The sequence below is a fragment of the Trachemys scripta genome, chromosome 10 (assembly GCF_013100865.1).
Source record: "Trachemys scripta elegans isolate TJP31775 chromosome 10, CAS_Tse_1.0, whole genome shotgun sequence".
Taxonomy (NCBI): domain Eukaryota; kingdom Metazoa; phylum Chordata; order Testudines; family Emydidae; genus Trachemys; species Trachemys scripta.
In genome coordinates this window covers 10,557,789-10,582,801 of record NC_048307.1, presented here as the reverse complement: position 1 = coordinate 10,582,801, position 25,013 = coordinate 10,557,789, and the positions used below count along the sequence as shown (strand labels likewise).

The 25,013-nt window shown below is 44.9% G+C and overlaps 1 protein-coding gene across 2 annotated transcripts in view; it reads right to left on the bottom strand.

The window, feature by feature from the left end:
• Positions 1-25,013, bottom strand: part of CARD11 (caspase recruitment domain family member 11) — a 75,651-nt gene that overhangs the window by 22,065 nt on the left and 28,573 nt on the right. For both annotated transcript variants that reach the window (XM_034784573.1, XM_034784574.1), the window contains exons 2-13: positions 16,275-16,487; positions 15,457-15,594; positions 14,321-14,646; positions 13,630-13,809; positions 11,853-12,005; positions 11,251-11,376; positions 10,536-10,730; positions 9,693-9,872; positions 8,466-8,517; positions 7,189-7,304; positions 5,913-6,016; positions 222-274 (exon numbers count right to left, since the gene is read on the bottom strand). In XM_034784573.1, coding sequence (XP_034640464.1) covers positions 222-274; positions 5,913-6,016; positions 7,189-7,304; positions 8,466-8,517; positions 9,693-9,872; positions 10,536-10,730; positions 11,251-11,376; positions 11,853-12,005; positions 13,630-13,809; positions 14,321-14,646; positions 15,457-15,594; positions 16,275-16,487 — 1,836 coding nt within the window. The remainder of the gene's footprint in view (positions 1-221; positions 275-5,912; positions 6,017-7,188; positions 7,305-8,465; positions 8,518-9,692; positions 9,873-10,535; positions 10,731-11,250; positions 11,377-11,852; positions 12,006-13,629; positions 13,810-14,320; positions 14,647-15,456; positions 15,595-16,274; positions 16,488-25,013) is intronic.

Here is a 25,013-nt window from a genome sequence, read left to right as displayed (position 1 = left end):
CTCTTAGCTGAAGTTGCGTATCTTAAGTCGATCCACCCCCAGTGTAGACCAGGCCTAAGTGGTCTCGGTGCCATTAGATGGGACAGAACACCACACCCAGGAGGTGTTACACCTTTATGTGATCATAAGGGCTGGTGGATAGTATCTGAATCTGGTGAGTTAAGGAATCATGATCATGGATCAGAGCTAAGGTTACAGACTGGTAACCTCCCCTTACTTACCATCTAGTTCCAAAGTATCATAGCTAAAGCTGTCATTGTCCTCCTCAGCCAGGCTGGAATTAAAAACGAAGAGAGAGAGAGACTTTCACTTTTCAAAATTCAGCAGGTATCGGTAGACTCTGACAGAGGAAGCTCTGTGATGGAGGAAGGTGTTGGAGGTGGCAGGTGAAACAGCAGGACAGTGCCAACAGACGTAGCTTTACAGACACGTGTGGCACAGGGAAGAAACAGGAAGGCTGCATAGGAAACATTATCTAGAGAGGCCTGTGGAGGAGAGAGAGGTGTGGGAAGCAGCAGGAAGTTTCAGAAGGAAGAATTGTTAACAGAGAGGTAATGAAGGTTCTGACAGGTGGAAGGAAACTGTGGTCTCTGGTGGCCTGAACTGGTTGATCTGCACTTACTATTTCAGTTCTTCTTTTGAACACTTTGATACAGGGCATGCATAATACCTGCTTTAGACTGCAATGTGCTTTATTCCACACTGGGTCCAAAATGTAAGGGACGGGCTTCAAGTAGAGCAATAAAAATGATTTATTTTGGTTATACCTTTGAAGTGAACTTGCAGTATTATAACAGCTGCACAGGTCTTTCTGAGGGACCTTTGACAATGGAATGTCTGGTGAAATCAGAGGAATGTCTGGTGTACCCGGCTACCTGCAGAACCTCCAACTCCACAACCATCGTCCAATCCAAATCCCTTTGAAATCAGTAAGATACATCGCTTCAATGGAAGTTGGATCAGGCACCATGACAAAATACTAGCCACTTCAGGTCTTGCTGACATCTTTACTAAAAATAAAAATAAGGGGCCAGATTGTGATTCCCTTACAGTGACCGAACAGCATCTTCCTCCACAATAAGTGGCCTCACAGGGACTTCTAGAGGCGGGAGTAAGATGCTGCTCATCATGAAGAAGATCAGCCAAGATGAAAAACAATGCAGCTTCTGTCTCTGGTGTTGACTCTGACTTGCAGCCTCGCTGCTGCAAAAAACACAGGCCCAGCACATGGTCGTATCAGTCACTCCGAGACCTGGCAAACTTGTACCAGCATCGGGCTATTTAGGGCATTGCATTAGTTGCCTCTTTGGTAATAGGCTTTCCTTTTTAGACAGAAGGTAAAGGAGAGGAGAGGAAAGAGAAGAAATAAGGTGGGGAAAGAAAAGGACACACAGGAGATGACAAAGTTTCACACCCAGCTTGTATTTGGCATTAACCGGAGTCAGTGGAGATGGTGCTGTCATCTGGTCCCTCTTTATTGGCCCAGTTAGGACATCTTTCAGGATAGGATGATAAAGGTCAAGGGGGTCCCAGGAGATGGTGGGGGAGGTAGCCATGATGATGAGGCTTGCTCCTTCCCTATCTCCTGTCTTTTCAAAAGCGAGCTTTATGGTAGCCAGCTTACCCCGCCACCCCAAAGTCTCTTAAGGACCCCAAAAGAGAATGATGGAAGGACTAGCCCATCCCCTCATTATTCTGTCCAACAATTAGGCCTATTTTCCAACACATCAACTTTGGTTCATTAATTTCCGGTCCCACACTTCTCTTGTTTACCAGGCATGATCTTAACAGTCCTTGAATTATATTAATAGGCCCTTTTGTTTAGATTAATTTGGTCTGTCTCCCTATTGCATCTTTTCTCCCCAACATTTGTTATTATAGGTTATTGTGACATTTTATGACCTTTCATTCACTTTTCACCATTGAACTCACAATTAAGGTAAATTTGTAGGCCCAGTTATTACAACTGTATCCAGTCAACGGAGTGATCCAATTGGCTAAATATCTAGGGCAGCTTGGTTATGGCAAATGCTGCCGTAAAGGCTGCAAATTGGTTTAAAATGATAACCCCTTATTCTTACCTTTGAGGCTGACATTTTCTCCACTTGATCCAAGGTGAAAGGGGAATTTTTGCAGAAAGTTTGGAGAAAATCAATTCAACTTGTTTTAAATTATGTGATGCTGCAGGGGGAAATAAACCCAACCACTTTTCCCCACTATAAGAAATTGCCTCAATTTATTTTCACACAAATAACTCAAAACCAGCTGAATAGTGAAACCTAAAACTTGGCATGTAAATAGGTTTTTGTTGTTGTTATTGTTGTTTTGAGCATGTCCATGAAATGAACAAGTTTGAAAAAAGCTTGGCAGGCTAATCACAAAGTTGTAAGCTATTGAAAAATTACTTCTGAGCATGCTCCAGGGACATCTGTGAAGATTTTTGACTCAGCAGAAAAAGGCTACACCTCTACTCTGCTGGACATTATGCACATCTGTCTTGCCAGACAGAAACAGGATGTGCTGCTGGGACAGCTTGCATGAAGGAAATGTGAGAGCCTCTCTCTCACACACACACAAACAAACAAAAAAACCCCTAGTACTTTAACACAGAATCATAGAATATCTGGGTTGGAAGGGACCTCAAGAGATCATCTAGTCCAACCCCCTGCTCAAAGCAGGACCAATCCCCAGACAGATATTTGCCCCAGATCACTAAGTAGCCCCTTAAAGGATTGAACTCACAATGCTGGGTTTAGCAGGCCAATGCTCAAACCACTGAGCTATCCCTCCCCCCATCAGGAACTGTCATGGGTCCAAAGGTTTGCAAACATGGCAGATACCATGATTTGAAGATGGCATTATAGTTTTTACTGCACTCTCAAATTTTAAGTTTTCATTTGAAAAAAATAAGACACATTTTCAAAAATGGCCACTGATTGTGGGTGCCCAGGTTGAGATACGTTGGTTCTGATTTTAACAAGTGCTGAACCCTCTGCTCCTAGTGACTTCAAATGCACAAGGGCTCTGTCCCTCTGAAAACTAGAGCCAAGCTGACTCAGCCTGGGCATCTAAAAACCGGGGCAGGCCAACTCAGTGGCCTAAATGTCTATCTTTTTCACATGCTGACACACAGCCAACACTTTGTACACAGATGGGCTGATCTCTCCTCTTAGTTCAACCATGCTGAAAACTGTCTCAAAGAGATGTGAACTCTGCTTCCTCTTCCACCCCATTTACCTCAGTGAGGTGTGAACTTCAGAACCTCTTTGGGACCATTTATGTGTTAATGGTACCAAAGCACAGGCAATTGCCTAGTCTCTCTCCTTTACCTTTATAAAAAAAACTATCACATGCAACCCTCTGGCCCCTACAACAGCACAACTTAAAGAGGGCACAGTTAAGCCAAAGAGAGTCAGGAAATGTGAAAAATTAAGTACCTACAGTAACATGTACATTTTACAGTAAACATGTAATGAAACAACCAAAAATGTAATACACCAGATTTTAAGAAGAAAAATAGAACTAAAAATGCTAAATATGTGCAATGTACCAAAGTTAACATTTTAGAAAGAACCTTAACTTCTGTATTTCTTGCTTTTTAAAATTTCTACTGATTTTTGGAGTGCTGGATGAGTTGGGATTACCAGTTGCAACTCCTCCCTCATACACATGTTGTGCATGCATTGATATATGTTTTGTTTCATTATATGTTTATATTTTATATAAAAATAATAAAAATAAAGTTTTAAAAAATTTCCACTGTGTGTCCTGAACACCAGTGTTTTGCATTTCCTAATAAAAGACCAATATTTGGTGTGACAACAATAATAGCAGTTGGGGTGCTACAATCCAATACAAACACATATCAAGATCAGGTCCCAGGACTTTTGCTTTCTTTTTTTTTTAAAGGAAGTCTGAACTTAAACTGCACATCAGCAGTTATGATGAACTGGGAAATATCTGTACTATTTGTTATGAATATGGTGCAGGCTTCTGCATGTTTGGTTATTGTCATAACTATAAAGGGAAGGGTAACAGCCCTCCTGTGTACAATACTATAAAATCATTTTACCTGTAAAGGGTTAAGAAGCTCAGGTAACCTGGCTGACACCTGACCCAAAGGACCAATAAGGGGACAAGATACTTTCAAATCTTGGTGAGGGGGGAAGGCTTTTGTTTGTGCTCTTTGTTTTGGGGGGGAGTTCGCTCTTGGGACTAAGAGGGACCAGACATCAATCCAGGCTCTCCAAACCTTTCTGAACAAGTCTCTCATATTTCAAACTTGTAAGTACAACCAGGCAAGGCATGTTAGTTTTATCTTTGTTTTCTCAACTTGTATATGTACCTTTTGCTAAGGTGTTTACCTCTGTTTGCTGTAACTTTGAACCTAAGGCTAGAGGGGGTTCCTCTGGGCTCTTTAAGTTTGATTACCCTGTAAAGTTATTTTCCATCCTGATTTTACAGAGATGATTTTTACCTATTTCTTTAATTAAAAGCCTTCTTTTTAAGAACCTGATTGATTTTTCCTTGTTTTTAGATCCAAGGGGGTTGGATCTGGATCCACCAGGAGTTGGTCGGAGAAAGGAGGGGGGGATGGTTAATTTCTCCTTGTTTTAAGATCCAAGGGGTTGTATCTGTATTCACCAGGGAGTTGGTGGAAGAGTCTCTCAAGACTACCCAGGGAAGGGAGTTAGCCCATTTGGGAGTGGTGGCAGCGGACCAGATCTAAGCTGGTAGTTAAGCTTAGAAGTTTTCATGCAGGCCCCCACATCTGTACCCTAAAGTTCAGAGTGGGGAAGGAGCCTTGACAGTTATGATGAAGGTACTTCCTATGGAGTTTAATTAAAGTAACCAAGAAGGACTGGTAAAACAATGACACAGATAAGGTTTGTTGGGGAATACCCCCTAACTGGCTCCATCCAGACTGGAACGGATTACTCTTCCCAAGGTTAAAGCCTGGAATCAAGGGGAACCCTACCCTCAAGATCTTAGAAAAGGGTGGGGGGGTTGGGGGAGGTAGGAGAGGCTGCTCACAGTGTATCAGTGAAAAGCTATCAGGCTAGCAAACACAGTAGAAACTACAGCACGGTCAGTCTGTTTCCCCCTGCCAGAGATGGAGAGAGCTGGGCTGAGGGGAATTTACAAAGGTGTAATGATAGCCATGCATAAGCAGGCCATTTGTCTGGTTTTAAACCAGACAGTCCTGCTTTTCTAAATCTTTGTCCCCCGTCCAGTACTGAGACTAAACCACACGTCGTTTTGTCCGGTATCAGACGAGAGACACCGTCATGAAGAGTGCACTGCTTTGCCCCTGCCAGTGTGATGTCGCATGCACTGTGTGAGAGAAGTCACAGCAGCAGGGGCAGGGTGGCACGCTCTTCAAAATGGCACCCGCATGTGGCGTGACCTGGCCCGCACCATGCACATGAGGTCACGACAAGAGGGATAGGGTCATGCCAGCGAGGGCAGGCCCATGCCGTTCCCAGAAATACCAGAATGTCTGCTACTCCAGGAATATGTGAGTGGCCATCCTACCCATGCATGTAGGGGCTTTTTATTGTTTTAACCCTGGGTTCGATGTACTTTGCACCTTTGAAAAATGAATAAAGAAAGCTCTGGTCTGACGATGCTGTTTCTATATCACTGCAAACATATGCTTGTCACAGGCTCCCCAAGGGAAATTCTTACAGGGGCCAAAACCAAGCTGGGCCTGTGTCAGTAGCATGGTAGGGAGTCATGCATCCAATCTGAGTCTGACTGGACCACGGGGTTCCACCCAGAATGAGGTGTGAGAAGCCAGGCCAGTCACCTGAGGCGTGCCCTTGGGAAGGACTAAAAGGGATAGGAGGTACAGTTACTTCTCTAGCCTTAGCAGCGTTTTCTACCCATCTTTCACTAACACAGCTACCCACCTGCAATGAGGAGCATCTTCTTTGTACCGTCGGACTATTGAGTCATTTCCTGGAGGTTCTGGAGTGGTGGACATGATACTGTGGTTGCGATTTCTCAGGGTTTGCTTTTATTTTAAAAAGAAAGAAAGAAAATCCATGTTAAGTGTCATATCCATTTCTCATTTGAAAAGTCATCAGTGTTTTGGTCTGGTGCTTTACTGCTAGTCTCCATCTAATATGGACTAGGACAAACTCATTCCATGGTCACAGAGTCCCATGCACATGAGCACACGTCTATATGTTCCAACTGTTCTGTGTTGGTGTGTGTTGTGTGTGCGCACGCGCATTGTGTATAGACATGATATGGTCTTATGTGGCAATGCAAGTGGCTGATTCAGTGCAGAGTTTTAGCTTTAGCCTTGTTAAGTGGGACATATGTTGCATTGTGAATACATGTACCAGAGGATACAGAAAAAGAAGGAAAATACATGTCTGCTCATTCTAAATAAACTAATAACACCAGTTCGTAAACTATTCTAAACTGCCCTGTAATCAAGACAGTGTAATTCATCAGTGTATCTGACTAATAGTCCAAAGGGTAGCCCTATAAAGGCAGCTGAGCTTATTATGAGTGGCAGAGGGTCCCCCACTGGCTTGTCTAGGCTATAGTTTTTAATTTCCTGGGGGCAGCATTTCTTACAGTGCTCTGGCAAGGTCTTTTGTTCTTCATCAGATCTTTTATTAACACTCTGCAAGATCATCCTCTCTAACTATACCTGCTGTGCCAGTGCTCACATTGTGTATAATGGCATGTCTGCCTTGGGAGATTATGGGGCTACTGCCGAAATGGATTGGTTAGCGTGTGCAGAAATTACCAGCTGCTAGCTGCGCCCCTTCTCTGACACATTGTTGCTTATGGACACGAAGGGCATGAGAAACTCCAATAGAATTTCAAATGTTCCACTAAAATCAATTACAAAGCAGCCTTTGAAGAAACGCCTCCACCTCCTACACTAAGTGTTAAACGGAGAGATGAGATACGGAGAGGGTGTAAATACCCTGTAAAGTCCTGTTGAAATATATTTGAATAAACATAAGCCAGTTATGTGGTTTTGGGAAAGGTTAATAACGTGGTTCTAATAACATGCTGGTAAAAAGGATTAGGGAGCTAGTGACAGGGCCCTGAGTTTGACTGCAGCTGGGCTGCTAGTGCTGAGCTAGTGCTGGGTTGTGGGAGCTCTGAATCACATTATAGGGAAGGTCACAGACAAACAAGGGGCACCCGAAGGCTCCTTACAATTTTGCCAACTTCACAGCTGCTGACTGAGTTATTGATGGAAACAGGATTGGAGGAACTGGTGTCTGTGCGGCTGCTGCTGGCATCAGCCCCGTCTTCATCCTGTGCTCTGACTGCTGTGCTCACAAATGACAGAGACAAAGGCAAAGGCAGAGAGGGAGACAGACACCAGAGATATTTATATTAGATCCACTTCAGTACAAATTCTTCCTCACGTTCCCAACAACATGTAGGATTTTCCACCCATTCGGGCTTATCTTCTGTCTGCCCCTTCATTCTCTTTACTGAATGGGAGATTGAGGGAGCTCTCCTTTGCCTTCTGATTCCAGCACCCTCTCCTGTTGGGAGATGCGCTAAAGCAGGAATGTGCACACTTCTGGGGAGCACTCTGCCCCTCATTCAACCCCCTCTTTAAAACACGTTTCTCCTATGAGGTTCATGAACATTAATCCACCAATTAAAGAAATGTCTTATTTATATAAAAACTTAAACGAGCTGGAACTGGTCATCTGCTCCATGGGTGGAGATTAATCCATCTGCTCATTTAACATACTATGTGTCTGAACTCTACTGATTGTCTGCTTAACATGTAGGCTCCATGGAACAGTGACAATCTCTTCTACCTTCTATCATTCTACTCAGTACAATGCTAAGCATGCTGCCTGCACATAACAAATAATGCACATATTCCTGGCTCAAACCATTTCTTTTTGTTAAGTGTCTGTTAGTTAAATGCAGGGCACTAGGAAAATTCAGACAGCCAAGACGCACATGATAATTTGGTGAGATTACAGCTAACTGATGGATATGTAAAAATAAATATCAACAGGGGATTAGAGTAAAAAATGGACTCCATCTTGCCAACAGATAAAGGGACTGTTTAGATGACCCAGTAGATTAGGGGCCCTTCCTACTCAAAGATTCCATCAATATTCAGAATGGTATGATGATCTTTAAAGTAGGTCTAATTTTGACCCTTTTTAAATTATAATCAGATAGAAGATGCCAGTTAAAAGTAGCTAGAAAGCTGAGACTGTCTATGGGACGGGATAAAGCTGTCTATAGAGTGACCATGGATGGAAAGAATGATCAGACAGCCTCTCGTCAATTTGAAATGACGATTAACATCATTTAGTGCAAAAGAAGACTGCTGCTTAGGTCTCTCGGGTTTAGTTCTGAGTTCGCCCTGTTGGCATGTTTGTTACAACAAACTGACGCAGATGGACTAAATGAGACAGACTGAGACAGGCAATAGGGATACTGGTGCTCTCTCTGACCTTGAAAATCTGATGCTTTGCTTGTATTGATGGGGGATTTAGCTCGTGGTAGCTGAAAGAAAAAAGACAGAAATCAAGCCAAACTCAGGATATTTGTCACATTCACTGTAAAACAGACACCTCCCTTCCTTCCCCTTTGTCACACTGCAGAGCCTATGTGTCCTCATCAAACAGGGCCTGGAGAAGAGTTATTTAAACACCAAATGCACTGCAGTTCCCATATTCTGCAAAGGGAATGACAAAAGATGAAGTGGGTCTCTTGTGACTGGTTTAAACAGGCTGCTCATACAAGAAGCCTCCCTTTGCCAGGTAAAAGGAAAAAATGGACCTCCACTGCTCCTGGCAATAAAGACAGCAGGGGCTCAGAAAGGTTAGGAAAGACAGAGAGAATTCAGATGGGGACACAGAGAAAGAGCAGCTCATACATTCTATACCCATCTTAGATGGTAGGTTTTTACAATTTATGAATGCAGTGGCAGCCACAATCAGCCCAGCAGTCAGGGAAGTCAAGGACCTCAGTCATGCTGCTGCTTATATTTGAATGGGAAGAAAATGCTTCATGTAATTCTGAATTAGCTAGCTATGTTTGCTCCAGATTTTGTTCATTTCTTCCGATCGCAGGGACGCCCAGAGGATTCAGGGGGGCCTGGGGTCTTCGGCGGTGGGTCTTCAGGGCACTTCGGCGGCGGGTCCCGGAGTGGAAGGACCCCCCCGCCGTCGAAGACCCAGAGTGGAAGACGCTCCGGGGGCCTGGGTCCCACGAGAATTTTCTGGGGCCTCCGGAGCGAGTGAAGGACCCCACTCCAGGGGCCCCGAAAAACTCTCATGGAGGTCCCTGTGGGGCCCGGAGCCTGGGGCAAATTGCCCCACTTCCCCCCCCGCCCCGCCCCGGGTGGCCCTGTCCGATCGCTCCTTCCAGACGATGCCAGCTTTTCCATCAGTGCTGCATTTTCCATCAGCCATTCCACACATACTGGGCTTAGGGCATTAAACCAATTTTCAAGACGTACTTTTTTCACTACTATTAAAGAGGCAAAGATCCATTTTATTGAAGCCACAGTGAGAATATAAATGAGCAGCATGAGTATGGAGCGCATAGGGGAGGAGGAAAAGGGGGCAGCAATTTTCCCGCGAAACCTGATTGCTTTCCCCCCCGCACAAAGCCTGACTGTATCTCCTCCACAACCCATCTGAACTACACAGTTCTGGCCTCAGATTGGGACACACCTGGATTCCCTTCAGGTTCATTCTTCTCTTAAGTCGAGACTGATCAAGGAGGAAGAATTTATTGTCTTCTGCTGACTCTTCAGAGGTGGAGGAGTCATCTGCTTCCTGACCATTGGCTTTGGGGCCAGGAGCACCAAAGGTCTGGGAAATAATGGTAACCGGCAGATTCCTTGGTAAACTCTAGAGATAAAAGAGAGATTTTAGTGACCTTTTGCTGAAGGCTATTGCCAAAAGCTAGCACTACTTCTGGTGGCCTCCCTTTAGTACATCAGGCGGGGCTGCCTGTGGACTGAGTGAGGCCTGCATGCTCAGTTGTCATGGTGTTCAGGCCACATTCCTGTAGTTCAAGTGGTTCAGCCGCTGTCTGTTGACCAAATAGATTGTGGTTCAGGTCTCAAACTAGAGACTGAAACTGAAATTCACAGAAATTTCTGTTCGTCTTTAGCATTAGTTCATGGCCCATAACCAGTTTACCTATTTGCAAACTTCATTAGAACTAGCTCCTCAGAAAGAGTTGTTAGGAGTTTCCTTCCCCAGTATGCAAGCATACTTCCCCCCTCTACATTTCCTCCTCTTCCATTTAGCGTCAAGGCTCAGCAGAAGTGAACTGCCAGTCTCTGAGAGACTATGTGGGTGGCAGAGCCAAGTTCCACCCCTTAGCCCTGGAGGGCTTCTCACACCATTGAAGTTGAATAGAAGAGAAATTTCCCTCAACTGCTTTCTTCAGACTAGCATTGCTGCTCACAGAGGGAATAAAAATAAAATCCCATCCTCCTCTACATCATGCTGTAACTGAGACAGCCATGAAGGGAAGAGAGCACAGCTAGTTCTCCGTAGCCCTACCTGGTCATGACAGTTCTCCTTAGAGAGTCGTCGGAGTTTGCACTCCAGGTTAACAATGCAAGCCTCCTTCCGGACTGCCTCGATCCGAAGTTCATCGTTCTTCTCCTCCAGCTCCCGGATCTGCTTTCTGTACTTGTCCTTCTCAATCAGGCACTGTGAGTATTGGGTCTGTGCCTCATCTCGGGAACGAAATGCCTGCAGAGGAAGGAAAACACTGCTTACCCGTGTGCGCCACATGGGTTCTCATCTTAATTTAGATTGCACAGTCTTTGGGACAGGGACTGTCTCTTACTGTGTGTTTGTACAGCTTCTAGCACAATGTTTGGGACCTCTGTGCACTATAGTAATACGATTAACGAAGATGATGATGGCTGACAACTTTTAGTTGGCAGCAAATGTTGCAGAGTGCTAACCAAAACCGTTGACATTAATAAGCAGCCTACTGTGTTGCCATTAAAAAGTCAGCACCCACTGGCAGCTGCCACAGAACCTCGAAGAATCTCCCTATGCTTAGACTAGTAGATAACAGTAGTATGGCAAATGCCACTATCTAGCAAGTGTTTACTTTTTTTAATAGCAACCACTATATGTAACAAATGTAGTGACACTTTGGGTCCAATTATCCTCAATTCCCAGAGGTGGCTTCCAGCAGAAACAGAAGAAAGAGAAGATCCAATTTCTCATTGTTACTTCCCCCGCTTCAAATGTGACGTACCTGGTCTCGCTCCTTCTCCACTTCCTCAAGCTGTATCATCACAGTGGTCATACGGTGCTTGTACATCTCACAGTCTTTCCCCAGAGTTGAGCATTTTAATTCCAGGTCTTCTTTCTCCTCAAGATACTGCAAATGACACAGACTAATCAATACAAGCTGTACATCAAAGTAATCGGGAGGTCTACCCTGCTGCATGGAGGAGATTCCTGTTCACCTCCAGGTGTGCACTAATCTATACATTTGCTTACATAAGACATAGACACATATGGCTAGAGTGAAGCCCCGTGCTGAAAAGGCATGGCTGTGAGGAAGCTCAGACTGCTGCAGTCCAAGCTGATGCTGATGGGGTCTTGTTGTAAATTACTCCCACAGCAGTGAATGTTGTCTATATGAAAAATAATTGGTTTGATGGAATTGCACCTGCCCTGTCTGGATGACCCTAGACAGATTCATGTGAACAGCTGACGATGGGAAGGGAGGACCGAACCAAATTGCTACTGCACTTCTCCATCAGCAGTCACCTGCAGGTATCACTGGCCATCGCAATCAGAGATCCCTCAAAGAGATCTGATCCCATTCTTTCAGTCCTGTCTTTCTCTCACCTTGTCTCTCAGATCCTCCACATGACGGATCTCCTCCTGGAGATAAAAAATCTTGTTGACCAGCTCCTGGCGGTCCTCTAGCGCCTCCTTACGGTCATGCTCCAAGATATCCAAGATGGCTTTGTCCGAATCTGGCAAGCTACGTTTGCCAGCCTGAGGGGACAAGGTTTAAAGATATAGGACAGGAGGAGAGAGAAAGAGAGAAAAAAAGGGATGCGGAGAAGAAAGAAACAGACAGACAGTAGAAGAAAAAGAAGAGAAAATAAGATTGCAGTGTGAAAGTAGGAGAAGGGAGGGATATTTGTTAATGTTTTGAAAGCTGAACAAAGCCCAGCTCACTGTCAGAATGGCTGTGGAGAAGGGGTTATTTTTATTGGATCTGATATAATTTGATACATTTTGGATGCAGCGACAATGAGCAGCCGCTCCTTTGCTCCAGGCCCTGTATTCAAAACCTCTCTCTATTAATCAGCCCACTGAGCACAGAGTTTGCCCTTTGCCAAGGAGCAGGGCCCAAGAAAACATGCAGAGGAATTTTTAAAACATGCAGACTTTGCATGACTATGCTTAATGAATATTAAACACATGCTTAGAGTCACCAATGCCCCTGCCTAGAACTAATACTTCATTTTCTACAATGTCCAGAAACTTTCTTTCCCCCTTTAGGAATTAAAATTAACAAGATGTCTGTGGGAGAAATAAATTGCAGCCAAAAATAACCACATAAACCAGGAATCAAAGACAAAAAACTTAAGCAAGAAAATGCAAATTTATTTTAAAAATACTTATACTAAGTTGGAGAGTCCACTGACATTTTGATTACTGAATAAAATAAGTATTTCTAAAATAAGTTGGCTTTTTGTTATTTTGGGACTGTTTTGTTCCCATTTTTAGGTAGTTATTTTTTGGTGATTATTTCATTATTTCCTTGTGCGTCATAGTAATCATCATGTTAATTTTTAACAGCATACGAGTCTTCAGATTAGACTACGCCTCAAAGTAAGCTTAGATATTATACCTTTTTTAAGATTTGAGCTTCACCTGGTAGAAAACTAAGGCCTGCTCTATACTAGGAAATTAGGTTGGTATAACTACATCGCTCAGGGGTGTGAAAAATCCACACCCCTGAGCGACACAGTTAAACTAACCTAATCCCCAGTGGAAACTGAGCTAGGTCGACGGGGGAATTCTCCCATCGACCTACCTGCTGCCTCCCCTGAGAGGTGGAGTGCCTACATAGCATAGGTAGTGTCTTCCCAGAAGCACTATAGTGGTGTAGTGGTTTATGGGTAGGCAAGCCCTAAAACTTTAGGCACTGCCAGAGAGGCTACAGCTGGGCTCTGGCATAAGAATGAGTTGAGAATCTTTAAAAGGCGTCATTCTAAAAAGGAAAGTCTGTTCCTGCAAGGTGCTAAGCACTCGCACATTGAGATAGATGCTGGGGTCTGGCCAAGCCCTGCTTAGCACATCACCTGAAAAGGAGGGCTAAGGTGCTGTGCCCTCCTTTATGCCCTTCCCTTACCTGGAGCTGGCCACCCCGGCGAAGCCCCCAATGCCAGTTAGAGCAGTTTTCTGCAATAACCCACAAGGAGGTCGTCTCAGTAGCTTCTGACTTCTGGAGCGCAGAAACATTCTGACCAGGCCAGAAATTCTGTACTACATTCTGTAGTTTTTGGGGCACAGCTTCCCCCCACATTTCCCACCAGTATAATGGGCATGTGTACTGATTTCAAGGCACAGAGTAAGAGGATGGGGCATAATTCCTCCTCTGGCTTACCTGAATGATAGATTGTAACTCTTGGATTTTGGTCTTCATGATCTCATTCTCCCGCTCCAACTCCAGAACCTGTTCCTTCTTGGGTCGGTTTTCAATGTCATTCTTCAGCTTCAGTGACTGGTTCCTCTCCAGCTTGCATTCCTCCTCCATCTTATTCAACCGATGCTTCAGCTGGTCAATCTAGGACACCCCAGGAACCAATGAAAAGCAGAAAGAGGCACAGGGAAAAAAAAGATTCTCCAAAATACATCAAGCCTCTGTATATGCTTCTCTAAATACATCCTCACCTCTAGTTGAGTGCACACAAAACACGGACTTCATGCTCTTGGGGTGGTTAATTCCCAACAGCTCAATACAGTGCCAGCATGGTATGCTGGAACTCTTGGATAATCCACCATGAAACTTTAGTGCATACTTGGGTAACTGCCCCAATATATTATTGATGCTGAAAAAACAATGTTTTTCCTTTCTCCATAGGCTGGGAAGTCCCATCCCTCAGAGGGAATCTTACACTAATACACATCATCTCCGCTTAACATTTCATTATGCTGTGAGCCTCTAACCTGGATAAGCAAAGCAAGTATGAGTTCTACACACCTTTAGCATAATTGAAAATACCACTGAGCCAATTGCCACACTTCATGCTCCATCTGTGATTTATACCCAAACCAATCCAGAGCATCTCTTTTACCTCTAGCTGGAGGTCCCGGCTCCTCATCACAGCCATGTTCTTCTCTTCGCTCAGCTGGGCGTATCTCATGGCCAGGTTGTAGTTCTCATCCTTCACCTTGATCAGCTCGTCGTTGTAGTTGTTCCTTTCCTCCTTCATCTTGTTGTATCTCTCCTGGAAGGTCAGCAACTCTATATTGTTCAATTTCAGCTGCTTCCTGTCATCCTCCAGCTGGCGGGACTTGGCCAAGAGTTCACAGCGCTGCACATCCTTTGTCTTCACCTGCTGCTGTAGCTTAATGATTTCATTCATTAGGAAATGGGTGAGACCCTCATGTCCCTCCTCCACTGAAAAGAATCAAACAGCCCATCATCTCCAAGATCCATGGCACTGCTCTGGAGCAGGTTAATAATGTGGGTTCAGGCAAAGTTGGAACAGCACAGGTGGGGAACAAACAAATGCACATGCACACACACACAATACACACACACAATGAAATATACAGACACAGTCAAACTCACTAGCAGACACACAAATACCATACATAGACAATACAATCATACATATATGCACCCCATCATATATAGAGTCACTATACACAGACACATACGTATATTTATATTCATACATGCACATGTTCAGAGTACACACAGACAGCATATGTAACTGCATATGTACTCATCAACTCAGTCTTCACACACATTCTAATACACAGGTATATATACTACAATGGTGAATACACACATATCCATGCCCCTGTTTTTGGACTTGGTGGAGCAGGTTCATGTACACCCATTGGATCTCAGTAATCCTGGTGCAAATCCAGAGTACCTCTGTCTATTTCAACAGAGCTACCCCAGACTCACACCAGTGTAACTGAGATGAGATTCTGGTCCCTAATGTCTTTCCGTGAGGCACCTTGTAATGACTGCCATCCTAGAAACGGAGGCAGACTGGGTAGCACTCCTACAACCGGGGTGTTGCTTTCACCAACAGCTTAGTCAATGCTAGGCCGTACCAGACCAGAGAGTGAGAAGTGGGAATGAGCTACTACCCGTCACTACGCCTCATTAACACTTCTCATCTGAAAAAAAAAATCAATCTTATCTCGTGTCTTGACTCCATCCCTTATTTCCTCAGGGACTGATCCTACTCACCGACAATGGTAGAAAATCTCCGTGTGGGCTCCTTCCCCGTCACCAGTTTGTAGAGTTCAGGATAGTAAAACTCCAGGCTTTCTAAGAAAACTACATAGCCCCTTTGACCCTTGGTATGAAGGATGTCCAGCAGTCGGCCTAGGGACAACCCAACAATAGTGCAATGAGAGAGGACACAGGAGTACTGGGAACAAGATAATCAGATATTGTAACCCTGAGGCCAAGCCCGCTCCAGATTTAACATCGCTGGCACATAAATACAGTGTGGAAAAGCCAGTCTTGTCACACTGTGCGCAGCTGATCTCATGAAGCTATGCTATGTGTTCTCCATGTTTGTGCGGGCTGTTACTCTGAAGGAATAGGGTAGGGAAGGTAGCATTTGGATTTGAGCCTTCGAAAGACAGTGGCATTCAACACAGCCCACGCTGTACAGTACTGAAATGCCAGAATTGCAAACCTTTCCATCAAAAGTGATGCTCAAATCAAAGGGGCGCTGCTGACCAGCCCTGATTGACAGAGATATCTGGGCATCAGGCATGAAAGAGAAGTGGTTGCTGCCTATCATAACTGAAATGTACTGGCAAATGTAGGAATGAAAACTTGGTGAGCATCATTCTGTACAACACAGGCTTGGCTATAGTCACTACTACCAAACAGCAGTTCATTTTCGTGAACATCAGATTTTTCCCCAAAAATCTAACTGAAAGGGAACAGAGAGCCCTTCATAGATTTTAATTCAATGCTGGGGTCAGGTCAACCCAACCCAGGCAATGCAGCACACAAACTGGTGCAGTCTTGGCCGTTCAGGAAAGAATTACCTGCTCGGTTAATTTTGGAGAGCAGCATATGCGAGTTGAGCACCTCGTCTTCATCTTGCTCGTCGATGACTTTACACTGACGCAGATACGGGGTCAACTTGGCTGGATTGATGTACCGGCTCAGCATGTGCCGATTGCACTCTACATTCTCCCACAGGGCTTCCTCCTCATCTTTCAGCATCTCTAGGCAGTCATCCATTTCTGGCTCTGCTCCTTAGCAAAGGAAACAAATCAGCAAATAAATACGAAGCACACTGACTCAGGAGGGTTTCAATCCTGTTTACCATTCTGAGCTGCCCTGTCACATGCGATGAACTCGGCTGCACCTCTCAGGAATGCTGATATTGCCCTATATTAAAACTGTTTGTGCTGAAGTGCAACCTGTCTTCAGCTCATCTGAGAAGTGACAGCTTAGAGAGGTTCTAGCTAGACTCTGAACGATTGCATATTGCTCAAGCGATGATTCTGCAGCCTGGTTAACACTATGATGGTTCCTAAAAGTCAGAGAATTCCTCTTCTGAATGGTTACTGTGCTGCAGGATGTGTAATGGAAGAAAGGGGCCTGAATTTGCAGAGCTCAGCAGCACAAAGACACGCAGTCACTAAACTATTATGGGGCATTCACTCTCTCCCCTCCCCACACAGGTTTATCTCAGCTTTACAGATGTGAGCATGTACGCTTCAGGTGTATGTGCAATGTGCAGCTATATGTGTGAGTGACTGCATCTGAATTTCCAAAAGTAGATGTATGCACACGCAGTACACGGTGGCTGTCTGTGAATCAGTGCATGGGCATGAACGTAAGTATCTGTGTGCATACAGGTGTCTGTGTGCGTGTGTATGAGTGGGTTTAAATGTGTGTGACACCATCGGAGCATGAAAATATTCTTGACTCATGCAAAATGTGGTCACATAATATTTGAGCTGTTGCTAAACGGTCTCCTGCCAACTTTTTCTTGGTGACCAGCTCATCCAGGAAGGTTTCAGGGCAGGCAACAATGAGGTGAGAAAACGTAGCGAAGTAAGTCAGCACACAGCAAAAGAAATCTCCCAAGCATCAGATAGGAATGCTAGGTACTCTGAATTTTAAATGTTTTTATAATGCACTCTAAGATTAGCAATCAAGTCAGAGTTAGCCATTCTGTCTGGCTGGACTCAGCCTGTCTTCAAGATGTTAACAGCAGCCTCCTATTATTATATCACAGTAGTGCCTGGGAGAGCCCAACCCAGACTGCAGACCCACTTTTCAAACACATAGGCAGAGATCTAAACAGGACAGACAAAGGCTGGAGGAGATGGGGAGCTGAGAGCACAGAGAGATTCAGTGACTTGCACATGGGGCCGTCCATAAATTACATAACTCATTAGGGTCCTTAATCTGTGTGTTTGTTCCAGCATTACAAGGGGGTGGGTGGATCTTAAAAAAAGTCACCGAAAATGTGTTATGTAATTAATGGACAGCCCCTAAGTTCACACAAAGAAAGTCTGTGGCAGGAACTGAACCCAGCTCTCCTGACTCCCAATACAGGGCTTTCAACCCAAGACCTTCCTTCCCAGTGATGTGTTTGAGAAAAGAACTTTCTATGTGCATGGCCTACAATCAAATGTAATAAGTGTGAAGAACGCTGCATACAGCAGGTATATTATGTAAACACCACAACACCCTCAGATGGGGAAAGGAAAGGCAGAGACAGTTCCCTTAAAGCTCCTTCCAGGGTGCTCAGATCAAGGATGTGGTAACAGATTTTTGGATGGAACTAGGAGAAGGAAGTGTTCTGGCCCTACTGCAAGCAATCCCCAAAGCACCCTGTCAAGCCCTGAAATCCCACCAGGGATAAAAGGAGGCTAGGGGCTCTATCCAGGAGGTTTCCTTAAGCCAGATATTGAAGGTTTTAAAAGGATGTGATCTAAAAACAATATGCTGTTCTCCAAGTCTGAGAACAAGAGTTCTGCTTGATGAGACTTTTCTTAGTAACTGACTTTTAATCAGTAACTAATTAGCTCAACAGCAATAAACTATTTTCCTTGGGCCAGAAGAGTTCTCGTGAATGTGTTATGACTTCCTCAGCCTCCAGTTTCAGGAACTGCAAAACTGCCTGGGAAACACTGGGAGTCACTGAGCTGAGCTAGCCCTTAGGGTTAGGTCTATGAAGCCTGGGGCTGAAAGCGCCTTCAAATTTGGGGGAACTAGAAATTTGACGCCTTGTCTACGTGAGAAAGATTTTTCTGAATATATTTTACTGCTAGAACTAATGCAGAATAACTATAGTGAAGGAGTCTGTACACTGCTTTGTTGATGCCATCTGTGGTCACTTGGGTGCCTTTGGCAGTTGTTACAGTGCCATCCAAGGCCTTCTTCCCCATGCTGGGGTTTGGTGGTGATCTCCCTTGCAAAAATCCAGTCCAGCTCCTCATAGTAGGGACAGATAGTGGGAGCATTACTGGAGGTCCCGTTCTTGTCTCTTGCGAGAGCTCTTTTGTTTTGTAGCAGCACTGGCCTATGTCCCAGGACTACCCTTTCTCCTCCATTTGTTTTTCCTTGCGTCTAGTGACTGCTGTTCGGATGGGCCTGGATGATCTATTCTCGCCAGAAGGCAAGGAAGTCCAGAACTGCCAGATGGGAGAACGAAGAAGCACAGGGCATGGCTGCTATTTTGGGTATGCAGCTCCACCACAGACAGGAATTGCAAAGGCATGCACTTGCCTGAGTGTTAACATTTAAAAGAAAAGATGACACCCATTCAAACGACCCCAAAGCAGTAGAGGGCACACAATCCAGATGTGAAGCTATGCAGTTTCGACAGCAGTGGGAGGACTGCCTGAAGTGAAACAGTTAATCCAAAATACTGCTGTGTCCACAGGAACCTTACACTAAAAAACTCATTCTGGAATAGTGGTATTTCACTTCCAAAGCAGAATAATAAATGTGGGATACAATGCCAGAGAATTTAAAAAAAAAATAGTGGGTGTATGTGTGTGTGCGCGCGCACACGCACAGTAGTTCTCCCCCCCCCCCAAAAAAACCCCTAAAGTTATTCCATGCACACAAGGCCTAAGAGTATCTTAGCTTTCATTCTTTTAAAGCTAAATTTCTAGCCCTTTTCCTTGAGAGGATGGACCAAATGTGGGCCAAAGCTTGGACCTAAAGATCACAGAGGAACTAAAGATCACCCTTATATCCACCCAGGGCTAGTCTTTTGCATCCAAAAGCCCAATGCCCCAGATCCTTTGATTTTTGATAGGTTCCCAATAAGCTCAGAGATGGGCCTCAAGGGGAGCAATATAAACTCTTCTCTGGAGTTCACAACACCCCAGAATCTCTTCCAGCCTGCTCTGTGGAATCAGGAACTGTTACATTCTTTGCCAGTGCTCCCTTGGGACATCACTGAGGGATCCCTCCATGAGATGATTCAAAGAGCGGAGTTCACTCAGCAACACCACTCTATTGCAGAAACATTTTCATAGGAATTTAAAAAAAAAAACCCTCCATCAAGATCCTTCCATTTAGGAATATAAGAACTTCATTATAAAACAAGGATTTACTACACATGCACAAGCCATCAAAAAAATCCTAGAGGAGTGGTCCCCTGTCTCCATACAAGAGCCTTTTGCATCTTTCTTTACATCTCCCACCTTTGAAGTCCAGTGTGACAAACATCCTTGACTCCTCTCAGAGCTGATGTTTGGTCTATTAGAGGGGCTATTAGTGAGTAAAATACAGCTTCTGGAGCTCAGGGTTTTGCATCGCGGGATTCCTTGGGTCTGATTCTGTTCTTATTTACAAGAGTGTGAGCCTGGAGTAATTCCATTGTCTTCCATGGAATTACTCCTGCGGTTCACTGGAAAAACTGAAGGTGATTCTATGACAGCACCAAATGTCTATTTAACTTACTATTTAACCTAATACTCTATAATTAATTAAATACTAGTGAGAGGCTGGAGCCTGGGTGCTCTGGTCAGGAACCAGAGGAGGTCAACTAAAGTCCAATGAAAACTAACAAATTCACTGCATTAGTGGCTAAGAGTTTTAAATGGAGAAGAGACTTCCAGCAGCACACACTTCCTGCATATCTGAAGTGCATTATTCCTTGCCTCTATCCTTCCTTCCTCTGACATCTTTGCAGAGAAGCTGTTTTCACTTAAAATAAAAAGCAATTAAAAATAACAGATTTCAATGTCCTTGAAATGTATAAAAATATGTAACCATTTATTGCATCTGATCTTTATAAGCATTCTCTAGCATCTGATTCCAGCACGTCTTGAGTTGTAACCTGACACCTTCAGAGACTATTAAGTACCATGGAAACACTTTGGCATCCATCACAAATCACAGGTGCAAATACACAAACTTGGGCTGACTTGAACCGTGATTTGGCCATAAAGAAATAAGACTATCCACAGCAGTTGAGGAATTGCTCTCCCGCTGTTCCTTTCAGTGTTTAGTATACAAGATATTCTTTAACAGTAGGAGATCTTAATCCAATAATAACCTCCAGCTAGTCCTAACTATTTCAAAGGTCTTCGTAGATTCAGAAGAATAAAAGAGAGAATCCCTTTTTACATTAAAAGAAGCATTCTCTTCCTCTCTCTCTCTCAGGGACTGGCCTTCTCCTGGCTGTTTCACACAAATGTACCTTACTATGTGTTTGCTATTTTTTTCTTTTTGTTACAATTTTTGACTGAACAAATCACCTCACAGTTAAAGCTCTTCCCTGGTCTCTCTCAGCCTTCACACTTTCATATGCCAGGGACTGCTCTCCACTGATCAAGGGAAAAAACCTCCCAGGCTTCAGAACCAAGTTTCCATAAAGCACTCATCTCCAGGTCAGATCTAAAGCTTCATTTTTAGACAGATAAAATGCTTGGGGTTTATTATTATTCTAACAACATCCAGTGAATGAGTTTAGCTTTGAATCCTGGGGTCTCTTAGTTAGGTGGAAGTCCAAAGGCAGGACAGGCAAGGAGCTTCTCTTAGAAGCAACAAGAACAGCAAGGGAAAAATCGTGGGGATGGAGGAGTTGTTATTCTGCAATTCAACTCAAGGGAGCATTGCTAAAACACTGTTGTGGAAAAGCTCCCACGGCCAGACTTTTATTCAACGCAGGCAGCGTTCACCATGATGGTGCAGAAGTTAATCCCTCCAGCCCCTTAATCGTTTCCATTACCTTCCTCTGAATTCTTGCCACTCTATCAGTCCTGAGGTGACCAGAACCAAACCCTGCTCTCTAGAACAGAGTGGGAGCACAGTGCTCAGTGATCTCTGTGGATCACTTGGTTGCTTCTTGGTTGAGATATGAAAAAAACACAGGGTGCCGTGCAAGTGAGGAGGAGGAAGTTTATTCTGGAAGTGGTGAATTATCTGGGTCCCTTGGACTTCCGCATTTTGTTCACAGATGTTCATAGCGTGGTGGCAGTTAAAAAGAAACCACAACACAGAAAATTCTCATGTTAACTACACGTTAATATACAAACGGGGGTGGGTTGGGGGCGTGGGTTAGTGTTTGATGCTAAATAGATGAAATAAAAGCAAGGTTTTAAATAATATTTATAAAAAAGAAAAGGGTTACATAAGAAGGATAAGATTTTTAAGCTGGAACCTGCAAGATGTGTGCCTATTATCATCAGCAATGCTTTGCGTGTATGCTGTAGCTCATTCTCTTCCTTTGTATGTTTCTCTAGCACACAAGGGACAGGAAGTGCCTTCCTACCATGTGTTTGTACAGTAATATAATAAATCATAATTAAGGCTGCGAGTTTGTCATGGAGGTCACAGAAGTCACAGATTCCGTGACTTTCCAGGACCTCCGTGACTTCTGCAGTGGCCGGTGTGACTGGCCCGGGGGCCGCCTGAGCAGCTCAGGCAGCCCTTGGGTCAGCCACACTGGATGCTGCTGGGGAAGTCTCAGGTCACTGTGTCCCCCTCCCCCAGCAGCAGGAGTTTGGGTGAGGGAGGGGGCTGGGGGTTGGGGCGCGGGACAGGATGAGGGCTGTGGGTGGCACTTACTTTGGGGGGGGGCTCCCCAGAAGCGGCTGGTATGTCCGGCTCCTAGGCAGAGGCGCGGCCAGAGGGCTCTGCGTGCTGCCTCTGCCTGCAGGCACAAACCCTGCAGCTCCCATTGGCTGCCAATGCAGCTCACGGCCAATGGGAGCTGTGGAGCCTGCGCTCGGGGTGGAGGCAGCATGCGGAGCTGGCTGGCCGCGCTTACACCCAGGAGCTGAGGGACGAGGATGTCACTGCTTCTGGGGAGGCACGGAGCCAGGTAGGGAGCCTGCCAGCCCCACCAACCCTCCAGCACCAGCAGGAGTCCTGGGTCACACACCACTACCCCCCCCAGCACCGGCGGCGCCCCCAGTCTGCCCCACCAGCACCCTTGGCACCCCCCAGTCCGCCCTCCCAGGACCTGCAGCGCCCCCAGTCCGCCCTCCTCAGCACCCCTGGTGCCCCCCGGTAGTCCCCCGCAAGAGTACCCATGGCACCCCCGGTCCATTCCCCCACCCCCAAGATTTTGTCAGGGGTATATAGTACAAGTCATGGACAGGTCATGGGCCATGAATTTTTCTTTACTGCCCATGACCTGTCCATGATTTTAACTAAAAAACCTTGACAAAAACATAGCCTTAACCATAATAATGACAGCAGAGAGCTTTTTTCATAAGCCCTCTCTTTGGATAGATGCAGCTTTGCGGTATCAGAGCAACATCCAACTACAACAAAATACAATAAAAAGAGAAGAATTTTGTGCTATTTTTCCTCCTAAAGGAAAATCAGAATGTGAAATGTAATAGGGAAATCAGTTCTTTTGCTTAAAGAACCAGGAAACGTGGCTTTATTCTTGGCTCTGCCACTAGTTTTTCATATAGCCTTGGGTAGGTCATTGAAGGCCAAATTTGCAAAAGTGGCCTCTGAATTGTGGGTGCTGAACTTTAGACAACCTCAGTCTAATTTCAGAGGTGCTGAGTACCCACCACTCTCACTGTTTCTGGCTGGAGTTCTGCACTATTGAAAATCAGGCCCCTTTTATTTAGATACATAAATATGGATTTAGATACCTACCGGTAACTTTGGGAACCACATTTGAAAAGTTTGTCCAGACAGGTGTCTAAATTTGGATACCCTAGAGGAGGGAAACCTAAAATCAGAGCCTGCTTTTGAAAATGTGAACCTTAGTCTCTGTGTTGCAGTGTCTCCATCTGATAATCAGGCCTTGGCTACACTCGCGGATTCACAGCGCTGCCTCTCTGAGGGGAATAGCTTGCAGCGCTGCGAGCGAGCGTGCAGCGCTACAGGCGCTGATTACACTGGCGCTTTACAGCGCTGCACTCGCTGCGCTCGGGGGGGGGTGTTTTTTCACACCCCTGAGTGCAGCAAGTGCAGCGCTGTGAATTGCCAGTGTAGCCAAGGCCTCAGGATAGCAATAAATACCAACATCACAAAGCACGATTCATTAGTAACTGCAAAGCACTTTGAAATCCCAGGATGGTAGGTATTAGGGAAGTATTAATTATTATTACTACAGTATTATTACTTCAGATTCTGAAATCCTCAAAGTATCTCTAGGAGGCCGAGAGCATTGCTGGATAATCAAGGTTGAAAATAGCTATGTTTCTGCTTTACTTAGTTTGGGTGGACACTGAAACAACCACTTCAATCAGCACTCCCTCTCTCTGTCTATAAGAGAGTCAACCAGCTTGCAAAATGCCCCAGCGTCAGCAAAATGTAGAAGATATAAAATGTCGGACCCATAAAAAACAGAATAGAAAGTTTTAAACACAATATAGTTTTCCATTAGCATAAATATCTTCTATCCACTTCTCTTACTGAGTCAGGCTTCTTGTTACAAATAATTTGCAGCGGGAAAGAGACCATTACTAGATTTGCAGGGGATCAGTGAGGTAAAGCTGGGTCCTTGTCCTAAGGCATGTCCCCATCCCAATCAGGAGAAGGCTAACGAGCTTCTCTGGGCTCAAATGGTACCAAATTGGGACACCTGCAAAGCGTGCTCCAGCTGAAGGAAGCGAGCTTAAAAAAGAAATCTTGTCACAGGAAGACGTAGCAACCAGGAGGAAAGCTGCTGTGTCCCAGAAGTAGCGGACTCTTGCAACAGAGCAGCGGAGAGGGAAACAGCTGACAAGCCTCTGCTGCCTACAAGGACTTACTAGACATAGAACAACCTGATCACTGCAGGGCAGAGGTTGAAGGTAAACCCTGACCCGGATCCAGCTGTGCCAGACTGCCATATACAAATCAGACCTTTATAAGGGAACTCAGAGACTGAATGTCCCCTTAAGCAGGAGATCCCCATAGTGCCAGAGAGTTTGGCGTAAAGTTCCCAAATGGGGAAAGGACTCTGTAAGTGGAAGAGACTCAAACTGCCTGAGTGTGACCCAAAGGAGAGGCCCAGCCTATCACAGTCCTCACTGAGGACAGTTAGGAGGTACGCTCATATATCACTTGATTTCACTTGCAGTTCACAAGAGAGTTACCCGTTATTCAGTTTCCCTCTTGGTTCACAAGGGAACCAACTCTCATTTTCAGTACACATCAGAGACGAGAGGCAGAGACAATCCAAACCTAAACTGTGGTTCAGAATGCTCTGGAAGCAAACCCAACTCACTTCTGGCAAAAGGAGAGAGAAAGAATTCCTCTTCACTCTTCATACTTATTATCACTTCCTCAAGAGAGTCAGACCTAGAAGAATAAAAAGGAGAAATCTACAAAGTTGTCCCTACATTCATATT